Below are 12519 nucleotides of genomic sequence, written 5' to 3'. Positions count from 1 at the left end.
TTATTTTAAGTTGGATCGCACAACAATTCAACGGCACACAAAGAAGTGTAACACACACAGCAAAGCATTCTGCTGTGTGTATTTCTCTTTGTGTCCCATCGAATTGTTGTGCAATTAAACTTCAAGCTTCTATACCAATACACCGTCTTCAACCTCACCAATGCTCTAGTTATTAGGCAACAATGGTGCACATCTTTGAAATTTCCCAACACAAATTAGTTCTCCGAAAAATCACAAATGTTAAATTTTGCAGCACAGCTGTATGTATGAACGTGCCATATTCTTTACCACTAAACTCACAGGAATCAAAGAGGCAAGCATTAACCAGCCTTGCTGCTGCCGTTACCATTATCATCATGACACCAATGGAAAGACAGTGCCACGTTTCAGTAAAGGGAGTGCTGGAGGGAAAGAAGTGACAGAGAGGGCTTACAATAAAAATAACAGTCACGAGACATGTTCAATGCCAATATATGCTGCATGTCGCTCAGCCTACTTTGGCAATGCGGCAAGTGTTTACTCGTTTGGGCATATCACGTTTTGTGTAATCGTTGCTCTAAACCTGTACAAATGGTCTACTTGCTCTGCAAGTTTTATTTTTATCATGGTAGGTTAAAGACCCACTTTTCATTGGCATCTGCACCACATTTCTTCCGATATGTAATAATGCCTTGGTGGTTCATGACATCTTCACGTACAGAGAGTTCTGCAGAGTATCGGATGTGCATTGTTCTAATGCTTAAGAATTAGAGCCCCATTATGAGACGAAAATATACAATTTATCCATCCAGAATAACGCCGCCCCCCCCCAAAAAAAAAGAAGATGCACTGAACCTCTGGCACATGCATCGACAGTGAACAGAGCAAACAATCTGAAGTATTTTCTTCATGCAAGCCAACACACTAAGATTCTCAATGCATTTTCATTTCGCCACAAATGCATAGGCACAACCGGCTTGGCGCAACATCCACATCTCGCGCTGCAACAAATTGTGCAATGCCTCGCTGTTTCATAGTGCGGCCGATAGATTACGCATGACCAAAATTCAGCATTGTGCATACTTAGTAACTTCACCAATGAAGAACCCCAAGTTGTTTATGAGATTAGGATTTATAGGTTACTTCACACAATTAGTGATATCCATTTATCTATTTATACTTAACCCCTTTCCCAAGAAAGTGAGCCATTTGGAAGGCACCCTGACAGATAAGTAGAACAATCGACAAAAAGTGATCAACCAGAGAAAAAGTCTGTTAATCACAGTAACGCTGACATTGAAGGCGCCTTAATTCCTACGTACGTTCCGTCGACACACCCGACTACGTACGTAATGTTCCCACGAAGTGGGAAGCATTCTTTTATATATGCCCGCTCCGCCGCAGTATTCTGGAAAGCTAGCCACCACTTACGCACTGCCGCATCGATAAGCGCGTCATACACATCTCTGACACAGTGGCTAACAGTAGTTTGATGGCGTCCGATGTAACGCTCGGCGCCGACGCTTCCCTGAAAACTCCCAGTCCCGTAGAAACGGAGGGCACAGATGACTTGCTCTACGACGGTGAGCGAATGAAGCCCGCCACGCTGTCTCCGCAGACGAGAGTCTTCGCCTAGCTCGTCACACAGCCAGCACACTGATGTCTTCGACAGGCGAAAATGACGCTGAAACTCCCCGTCGGTCATGCAGGTGAACGGGTCCGGACGGTCATACTGACGCTTGCTGCCGCTGGATGCAATGAAACAGGCTACTGCTGCCGCCGCCATGTTCCCGAGTTGAACTCGGAGGGGGTTTCGCGATGTACGAGTTTAGCACGAGTTCGCCTATCAATCAAAACCAGAGGTCACGCCCCGCGCGAGGCATGTAACTATTGCGCGCGCACCCACTACAGTTGGGCCACGCCCAACTTATCTTCCGGCAACAGCGACGCGGTGTCGAGCTGAGAGGCATCAACAATCTTGACCGCCGACATAAATGACGCACAACGCACTGTCGTCGGTGATGTACTGAGCACCACTACCGAAAACAAAGCGTTGACTGTCGCTGGCATACATCCTCTCGGGCTGAGATGGCCGCACAACACGGTTTTACTGCCTGCATTGCGGCGCGTAGCGCACAGTAAATAATTATCGGCGCGTCACTGTAGGTGCTCGCAAGGCGTCGAGGGGGACGACGATGCTGAGGAGTGCTTATTGCAGCAGTCGTTTCAGATGGCTGCTCTGTCATCGGTGATGAAACGGAGCCACAACGTCGTGAACACGATCAGCGTCCGAGAATCGCTCGCTCTTCTAGGCCCAGTGCAATGGCATTTCTTCATCACAAGCACTGCGCACTCAACAGTTCCAACACCTCTCTCCGTTCGAAATCTGATTTCATAAATGCACACAAGAGCCCTCACCTGCCAAAATGCGAGTGCTGCGGTGTCGTTACGATATCCATCTGCGATCGCTGCTGGCTCCAGCAGAGGTAATCCGCAAGCACCTTCGACTGCACAACACACTCATATACTGCGTACATGCGCTCAGAGGCGCCTTCACTGGGCAAGCGATGACAAGCGATGAATTCTGTCGCTGGGGAAGCACGCACGTTTCGCAATGTATCGCAGAGGCTTCGCGCACAAAGATAAACTGGTACATTTTCACTGAACTGCGTCACTACGCACTCTAAAATAACATACCGCCATTTTACAGCGACAGCTGTTGTGTCGTTTTTAGTCGGTAAAGCGGGGGCCTTAAAGCCTAGTGAAGCGCCTGCGATGAACAGCCGTACCGCTGCGCTGCGTTTTTATTCCCCTAATAGAGAAAGAGTGGCCATGACCCTCCATGGATCATGACCGACTTTATTGAGAATAGCACTGCAGCGCCCCTAGGCGACTTATCACCGTATGAACGCCCTCGTGCGTGCGACCCGCTTCAATGTACCGCTTCTAAGCTTTCGCCTCCCTGTCGCCACTCACGGCAAGAAGTGCAAAATTTAATAATTTGCTCGATCTCCGTTTGTCATCACAAATTTCTAGCATTGAAAACGAAAAACAGATACCTAAAGAAATAAAAATGTGCGTTATTTTATTTGTCGTATTTTAACGTATTCGTTTGAGTGAAAGTGTAGGTGCAAGAATGCGCCGCATGTACCCCGTTCGCATTCGATTGAGGATAGATAGATAGCGCCCGAAAGATGAGGCACGCCCTTGACGCGCCCGGGAAAGGCGTGGCAAACGGCTCACGGCAAGTGTGCTGACAGACAGCGGGGCAGTCACGGTATCGCTAAGTTGCGATAATCCGTTGATAACAATACGCGGCGCTGGCGCGTTTCGTTGTGCAGCCTTTGCGCTTGAAACGTGGAAGCAGCGTGCCGCGCAGGGTGCGCTCATGTTGTCATACGCGACTTCTTGTCTACATATTTTTTTCCCTGCACCTTCGGCCCGTTCCGCGCTATCTCCGTTCACTGACTGCCGTCGAGCAAACTCGGGCAAAACTCGGGTGAACGAGAAACTCGACGCATCCTGCATAGCACCCCAAGTCTACTTTATTATAATCCGCAAATTCACCCTCTTTGAAGCCTCACTTAAAATCACATTTAGTGCTCCATGAATATCTGCCCATTCCATTCCAACTTCACCCCAGAATCCCGGGCTCTCATTCCATTCCCATTGCATCTTCCCGAAAGCGGAACATGCTGTCTGTGCGATTTGCGTGATTAAGCCGGAGGCCGCCGAACTGGGAGAGGGAAGCGAGGGCTGAAGGAGGAGGGCCAACACCCTCTAGTTGGGAGGGCACCAGAAGGTGGAGAGGAGGAACGCGCACGGAGGAAGAAAGGGAGGAGCGTGCGGTGAAGGAGGAGGAGGCGGACGGTCGTGGAGGAGGAGGTTCGGCGGAGGCGCGCTGGGTTCACCGTCTCTAGCAATTATTACCACCGTGGTCACTAAGGGCTCTGTGCGCGCTGTGGATGTACCGGGTTGATCTGGCGGTCGAGAGACTGAGTGTCTAGCAAGAAGGACAGAGCAACAACGCAAGCGGCGGCAGGCCGAGCGCGCGTCCACCGACACCGAAGTCGTCGGCAAGCGCTAGGCACAAGCTGAATGAGACCGACAAAAAGCGTGGGTTAAGCGTGCCGAGGAAACTCGCGAAGAACATGCTAGGTAGCTTGCGACAACGCGGGTGTGCCAGGCAAGATGGCATAGCTTATAAACTCCGGAACAACACCCATACGCTTGCGCATAACCCGCGTTCACGAAGTGAAACGTCGCCATATTTGCTCTTTATTCTGGTGCCACTGGATAGCCGCAAAAGTACTCACACATGTTTCGTATTCTCATCTGTGCCATAAGCTTCTCACCATTGTTCTTGCCGTGACAAACATAACAAACGGCCCTCGTCCACGTGACATTGCAGCGTCGACGTCTCAAGCTGTGCATTCGCCTGATTTGGCGTTGCCATTTCACCATTGCTCGCGAAATGTTTAGTGCATGTTTATTACAATAATAAAGTTGCTCCCTATACGGTGCGAAAAGCATGATATTCTGTGAGCTTTCACGTTGCATGAGATGGAAATGACACAACGGTATGCATCGCATTTCGTTTCGCGGAGTTTATGTGACCACTTCACGAGAACGTCGCTTCACGCAAGTTTTGAGTTGAATATGTGTAATGTTTGTCATTCTGTTCTTCACATGTCACCGGAAGACTTGTCGTAAAAATGCGTCTCTTCACTAGCCAATCCTGCTTCTGCATGCAGCTCGATAAAAGCAGCTGGGCTCGATACATGGATCCCATCTCCCTAAAGACGAGCCTGGACGCGTACCGGTCGAGCAGCGGCGCGTCCGACGACAGTCCTGCCGAGGGCCTGGAGTTCCTCTCTCGCGATCAGCTGTTCTTCGTGGCGGCGTGTTTCATGCGCTGCAGCGGCGGCGCCTCACGCTCCGGCGGCTTCGCGCATGCGCAGTGCGACGCCACCTTTAAGCACGTCAAAGAGTTCGCCGACGTGTTCGGCTGCCCGCCCAAGTCGCCCATGAACCCGGCGCAGAGGTGCACGCTGCTGTGACCGAATGGCACTGAAGACTACGACGACTTGGCTTTTGAGCGAAATGGGTCAAGTTTTGTATACTTGTGACAAATCTAAGATTCCTGTATGAACGCTATCTTCGGTACACTTCGCGCTGTCAGGAAGAGAACGTTGTGCTACATTTTTTTTTTGCCTTCTCATTAAGACTTGTGGTGTTTCGCAGCAGCTCGTGTCGACAGCCCTTCGGACGAAGGACATTCAGACTGCGGGAAGGCATTCGTTTGTATTGTAACGAGAATTATCGTTTCCGGTCACGTATATTGGCAGGGTATATTTTCGACATTATTAGTCACTTACGCAGGGAATGAGTGCTCATACTTCCAAAATGTTTGCTGTGGGAAAATATTTGTCGCGTTTCTACTATCGTGTCCTTTTTTTTTCTCCGAGTACAAGAGCTGACGCCGAAGTTAAGTAAATTAACAATGTGCTGCTGCCTCCGGTGTTTAAAGCCTGACACTCATTTTCAGCTGAGAAGGGAAATTTGTACGTCAAACACAGCATAGCGGAAAGTTGCTGCGAGGCTATACCGTTGGCACCAAGGCTAGAGTTGCGCAACGACTGCATAGCATGGCAGAGCATAGCATAGCATGCGCTTCTCGAAGCTGAAGTTACTGGGCAAAGTTTAGGAAAGAAGTGTGTAAACGATGAACTCATGACATTCCATATAAGGTACATATGTATACCTTCGCAAGAAAATGAATCCGGGTGGACTTCTACGCTGGGCCTACGTGTATGCTAGAGGGGTGTGCCTGATCTCGAAGCAGGCACGATGGTTTGTTTACCTGTATTTCGTGAAAATATTTTTGTTTCGGCTGGTGACAAGAACTTCAGAGACTGTTGCAGGAAAGAAATGTGTTTAGAATAACACCAACAATGCTATTATTCCTCCTGGTTTCTTTCTTGCTGCCGACAAAGATGACGATGCTCTTGTCTTCTCAGACAAGAAGGTAGCGAACAGTGTTAGAGTAAATTTAGATAAATAGAAACGATTTCGATATCTTATGAGGATTATTCAAAAAGATGATTCATCCATAATTTATTACAAATTGGAAAATGAGTGGGAGGGAACACAAAACAACACTATGTATATTCCTATGCCATTCGAGGTGGGTTATGCAGTAAAAGCAAGGCAACCTAGATTGGTGAACCACGCGTAGACATCGCATCTTGAAACGACGGAAAATTCTGACGAAAATGACACCTAGAAATCGTCCAACAGGATTGTAAGGCAAGAACCGACTGTCATTGGAGGAGATGTCACCAGTCTCTTGAATGTTTCAATTACCACTGAACGTAATGTTAAATGCTTCAGTTTTGAATGCCTGTATACATCGCCAATCATCGCATGTAGATCTGCGTCAGTAATATGTTTGCGTTGCGCGCGCCTCTGAAAGCAACAGCAAAGCCCTTATTTATTACTTGATGAAGATCAAGAGCGAAACGGAACAAGCAGAGACAATCCTGCAGAAGGCCTACAAGACGGCACTCCACCTACCAAGAAACACACTGAACGACAAGCTGCTAGAGCTATAGGAATTTGCAACACCTTCACCGAGCTGGCAGAAGCACAGCTTGGAGCACAGTTTCACCGACTCAGAGACACGGCTACGGGAAGAGCGCTTCTGACAAGGTTAGGTCGCGACCCAAGGAGGCATCTCGATCGATCCGCCGATATACCCGACGAGATCCGTAAGACCCTGCAGGTCAATCCCATTCCGAAAAACACGGATCCAAATCTCCACGCGGCCAGAAGACAGGCGCGGGCAGATTATGTGCAAAGGCATTTAGCCAAACTAAAAAACTCAGTTTTCACGGATGCAACACTGTGTACATGGCATAAACATACAAATTACATTAAGGCAGCTTCGGTAGTGGTTGACAACGCAGGCAAGCTAATCACCTGCGCAACTACACGTAGCGCCAGAATAGTGGAAGCGGAGGAGGTCGCTGTTGCGCTGACAGCGGCTGAGGGCTATCGAAAAGACAAATCAATGGTCATTTTAACGGATTCAAAAGAGACATGCAGGAACTACACAAAGGGTAGAATCTGCAGGGCTGCCTTAGCTATCCTCCGCAAGGCAGAACACCTCAGACACACCACAACCCATAAACTAATCTGGATTCCGGCACACACGGGGATAGAAGGGCAGACAGCTTGGCTCGCGAGATCACGTACCGAGTCGAGCGGCCACACGCCCTGGGACAGCACTTCACCGTGGAGATCGGCTATTCAGAGATACTGAACTACCACAGAGGCAAGAGTATTAGATACTCCCCGCCACGCAAAGCCTGAACACAGCAAGAAGCAGCTAGTTGGCGGAGGCTGCAAACGGGAACCTTCTCTAACTTACATATACTAAGCAAGATGTATCCTATACAATTTAGGCACACTTGCCCATGGTGCGGGGCAACCCCCACGCTTTACCATATAACCTGGGAGTGTAAACGTAACTACACATTCCACCAACACAAAACCCCGAGTGCGGAGCAGTGGGAGAGGCGGCTCACCAGCTGCGAGCTCGCCGCCCAAAGGGCAATGGTGCAGCACGCAAGCGAAGCAGCGCGGCTCAGTGGAGCCCTGGACTAGGGGCCCAACCCTGCTAAGAAGGTCAAGCGTCTGCAACGATGAAGACGAAGACCGAACGCTAAGCCCTCAATAGACCAAATAAAGTTTTCTCTCTCTCTCTCTACACACTTGATAAGTAAAAACACCTCCACAACAAACAATATTTCCCACTAAGATGCTGATTTTGCTACCACCAGACGGTTATGCGGGCCCGCCCAAAATTTCGTTTGACTACGCTGCAGAGCCTTTTTTGTTTGTGTTTGGAAGCTCCAGGATATAACATACATCCATTTCGTGAACTACATCAGGTTTTGCTCCCATAAAGGCCCAGCGCACTTTATAAAGTACACTGTCGTAGCGTTTCAAGGAACAAAGCGCTCTCACAAAACTTTCACAATGTATTTTCAGTGTGAAAAGATCGTCTGACACGAAAAAAAACGTATCTGGGAGATTTTTCTTGGGCTTCACGGGGCGGGACCGCTTAGTGCGTTACAGAGAGATCACACAACACTACAGACTAGGGCGGGTTAAATATCCTCCGGCTGATACATCCTTAAACAAGAGCCAGGCCTCCACTTGGTGTCGCCTGCAAACCAACTTGTTTCCAAGCCCGGTGTCGTGCAGCCTCTACTACCCGGGTCAGTACTCCAGCCAGTGTAAGCTATGTAAAGCCAGGGCTAATCTTAATCACATTCTGTGGGAATGCCCACAGGCTCCGTCTAAGGGAAGACTAAAATATTTAGAACAATGGGAGACCTTATTACTCAGCTCCGATCCGGAGATTCAACTGAAGACCGTCCAACTGGCCGAAACCGCCGCTAGGGTCCAAGGACTCCTGGCCGTCGTCTAGGTGGGAAGGCTTAATGCCTTCCCTACATCTGTTGGACAAATAAAGTTTTACAATCCAATCTTGGGCTCTAATAGGTTAAAAAAGAACGAATGCTGAATGTTTTCGATTTGAGACTTGCATCAGTCAGGAAAGCCAATGAGGATCGCAAGAAATTTTAAAATTTACTGTAAGATATAAAAGTACCCATATTAGATACTGAGCAGGTTACTGGACGTATAAAAAAATAAACGGCATGTTGTCGTTATTTGTGGCATAATCAACAGTCGACCAGGCGGTCAAGGATAGGCTTGAGCTTGTAAAGTCGAGTCTAGGGCAGAAGCAGGCTGACCCTCTGACCAAAATAGGGTGTCCTGAATTTACACATGTAAGATTGTTGTCCTAGGACCAGCCCGACAAGCGAGTGCCACTCGATTGTGTTTTTAAATCACATTAATTGCTATGGGAGTTAATGTCCCCCGCTAGTAACATATCCCTTCTACAAGTAGTAATTAGAGTATACAAAGGGTTCGCGTCATGAACACCTGAAGTAAAATATGGATTGGCCAGAAAAAACTGTCCGACAGGCCGGAACTCTAATAAAGCACCTCCCTCTGGCAATTATTTCTAATACCTGTACTCAAGCTGGACAGTTTGAATAGCCTGCGGGGTGTGATCCACCACAAAGGATCACACCCCGCAGGCTATCACACCCCGCAGGCACCACAAAGGATCATCTCGGGCCATACAATCACTGTTAGTGACCCTCACCACATGTGCAGCATCGTGAAGCAGATTTACAATCGCCAGCACTATAGCCACATGACCAGCAATTCCGGCATTCTAGGGGACGTGACGCCAACGGATCGAATGTGAACACTAAAGGCGACGCTTTAATTTCCGATGGACAACAAGCACCGGCGAAAGTCGCAATCACCGACTCCATGGGGACTCCCTTAGTATCCGGAACGTGATTTCAGCGGTAAACAGCTACCACGCCCGGCCACAGAGAGCTTCTCCAAGGTCTCAAATCGACTTAGTTTCGAGTCGACGCCACGCACGATACTCTCTATGCATGCAAGATGTCCTATACACGCACTCACCGGGTTCTCGGCAGTCGCGCTCTATATGTGGTGGCGTAAATATGCACATTTTCAATACTTTTTCTTTTACGTTTAAACTGCGCTCCTTTACTGTAAAGAAAGGCGATATTCCTGGCAGACTTGGATCTTCTCACAATTTTCGCAGCATCGCAATATCACGATTTGATCACTATCTGCAAGGGGGGTGGGGGATGCACTGTGAATGCTGTAACAACACTGTCTAGGTCCAACTACCACCATTAATAGCGTATTAATTGCTATTTCGTCGAAATGGCGCCGCTTACCTGTCGGTGAAATTCGCGCTGTGGCAAGTCTACACGCATGCGTGACACAGAGTACATTCTGCAAATGCATGCACGTATACGCATACCATTACACTTCTATAATGCCTTGTCCACCAGTAGATGAAGCACACATGCGCAGTGCGAAACCACAGTGATATTTTGCTGTTGTAAGCATTTCTCTTCTATAGTTTTAAATGACGTATACGTAACGTGACGTGACGCTCATTTCGTCAGATTTGAGATGGCCTCAGGAGCTAACGGGACGAGCTGTGGATATGAATCTTTCGAATGAACAAAACTGAACATTCAAATATATTATCGCAAACATTGAGGACGCTGTTTAGAGAGATTTACAGTGCCTCTCCGATTCTCCCGTTACTTCTCACTCAAAATGGTAATAACGGTCGTTTTTCTCCAGGTATCGCAAGTGGGACAGAGCTTCGTCACCAGACCCTACGCCGCCCGCGGATCGCGCCGTCTGAATTGTATATAATATGTAAATTAGAGGTTGCCATAAAGGGAACCGCGCTTCAGCGACGTTCGATCGACGGTTTGCCTAGTTAACAAATTCGCGGATACGCTGTGCTTTTGCGAGAATTTCGCATGTGTGTGGTTAAACAGGTGTACTCTGTTTTAGTAACTGTGCTTTCAAGTACGGGTCAGCTGAGCCAGTCATGGCGACGTCCACGGAAGCGTTCTTGGGTCGAAGTTCAGCCTATCACGCTTGTCTTACGCTGTTCTGAGAGACGCCCGTTTCCTGCAGTCGACGCGGTCCGTGTCAGCTGTCAGTGCAGGGCTCTCAGTTCATGTCCATGAAAATGTTTACGAGTTCACGCGGAATTTATTACGTTCGTGCTGTAATGATGTTGTATTGAACGTCCGTTTCGCACAGCTTTCACGGGCTGCTGGTTGTACGCCCGTTTGGAAGTCAGTGCACCAACTTGCTTTTTCCTAGAGTCTTTGTCAACTGTCTTGCTCGTTACTGTGGTGCAGTCAGTGTTAGCTGTGCTCTTGCATATTGTTCTCTGGCGGAATAAAGTTGAAGTTGGCAAGTGCACGTTGGGTGTGGTCCTGTAGAATTCTCATCCGAAGTAGACAGGGGAGGATCACGTGTGTGCGAGAGCTCCTTCAGCAAGAGCAGCACACACAGAAGGAGGCAACCTGGCTTATGTTGAGTAAATAAGTGCGAAACACGCGAATGGCGCGGACTGTCTAGTCGGCACTCTAGACAGCCTAGCTCACTGCAGAACTAGACTGTCTAGAAAGAATCGCTTTCCTTTTAATATCGTGGAGCAAAGATTTCGCGCTTACTGTTGTCTCGTTCTTGCTCAAGTTTGTCAGCAAGACCACATTTTTGACCCTGATTGTTCAATGTAATGCATGATCCTGTCACTTGCCTTATTTTGGAATGAAAAAGAAAAGAAAAGCCAGGTTACGTTTGTCGGCGCCTCCCGTAGGCATCTCCTGAGCGACAATGAAAAAAAAAATTCGAAGGCAATGGAAGACGAAGTAAACTTATTTTGGAAAGGCAATAAAATTCGTAGCAACTTTAACCATGCCGCGCGCCGGAATAATCTTGTGCTTGCGTTGTACCGGAAGGTAAGATTCCCTCTGCAGTCGAATAAGGGGCAGTACTACTTAAATGCTGCGCGTGTTCTCTCTACAGCGTCTGGCGTTGGAAAATGAACGCAGATTTCCTTCTGCCTGTTATGTTTCTTATCTAACTTCATGCATTATCAACTAGGTCAAGTTAGCGTTCTGGTGGTGGTCGTAACAACTTTATTGAGATTCTGCTCAGTTATTAGGCAGGCCCGAGTCCTAGGATGGCCCCTCACTAGGAGCGACTCTTTCGGCCCAGGCAACGAGGGCTTTTTGTAGTTTTTCATCCGGCCTTCTGAGCAGCTCCTCCCACGTCGATTGTGAGGAAGCTGGCAGGAGCGACCTGGGAGGGGGTAAGCCCTCGCACCCCCAAACAATGTGTTTTTGGGTAGCCAATGTTTGATTTGTGCAGTTTTGACATATTGGGTTCCATTGCCCGTTGGTCATTATGCCCAGCCAATGTGGGCTGGGGAACGACTTAGTTTGGATTAGACGCAGGATTGAGGCATGCGCTCGCGTGAGGCTTGCGTTTGGAGGCGGGAAGATTCGCCTTTTTTGCTTGTAGTAGTTTGTTGTCTCATGGTTTGTCGTCGGTGCCTCATCCTTGGGATCCTGGTGAAACTGTGTCGCGTTTCGCCACCGCCTTCGCTGACGGTTGCGGGGAGCCTTCGTGACAGAAATCCGCTGCATGCGTGTGCGCACACAAGCTATCGTCATCAGGGGCTAATACCTCCATAAGCAAGCAAAAAATGCGCTGGCTCGCAGCACCGTAAGATTCATGGCTACTCGCTTTCCGTACGTTAGTTGCGATGACACTACTACTGTGGTCGTCATCGGCGATTTCAGTGCGGATGTGTCGGGACCAAAAAGGGAGCAGTTTACGCGTTTCGTGTTGCAGACATATCGCTTGTGATTCCACACCGATCTGGCCCCAACCGACCACCCAGCGGCGTACGTGCATCGATCTGACATTATCAAAGAACGCGTTTGCCGATCAGTGTATGTAAAAATACATGCCGATCAGTATATACCATAGCGACCACAAAGGCGTTGTGACTGTCGTTACTAAGTGAGAATGAGT

General features: G+C 48.6%; 1 protein-coding gene across 1 annotated transcript in view; it reads left to right on the top strand.

Annotated features, from left to right (window-relative positions):
* LOC135916195 (endothelin-converting enzyme 1-like) overlaps positions 1 to 5181 on the top strand; it is a 32883-nt gene extending 27702 nt beyond the window's left edge. The window contains exon 6 of the mRNA XM_065449477.2: positions 4734 to 5181. Within this exon, the coding sequence (XP_065305549.2) occupies positions 4734 to 5039 (306 nt within the window). The 3' untranslated portion in view covers positions 5040 to 5181. The remainder of the gene's footprint in view (positions 1 to 4733) is intronic.
* Positions 5182 to 12519: the final 7338 nt, after the last annotated feature.

The sequence above is a fragment of the Dermacentor albipictus genome, chromosome 9 (assembly GCF_038994185.2).
Source record: "Dermacentor albipictus isolate Rhodes 1998 colony chromosome 9, USDA_Dalb.pri_finalv2, whole genome shotgun sequence".
NCBI lineage: Eukaryota > Metazoa > Arthropoda > Arachnida > Ixodida > Ixodidae > Dermacentor > Dermacentor albipictus.
The sequence above is the reverse complement of the archived record's forward strand: the minus strand, read 5'-3'. Positions and strand labels throughout refer to the sequence as shown.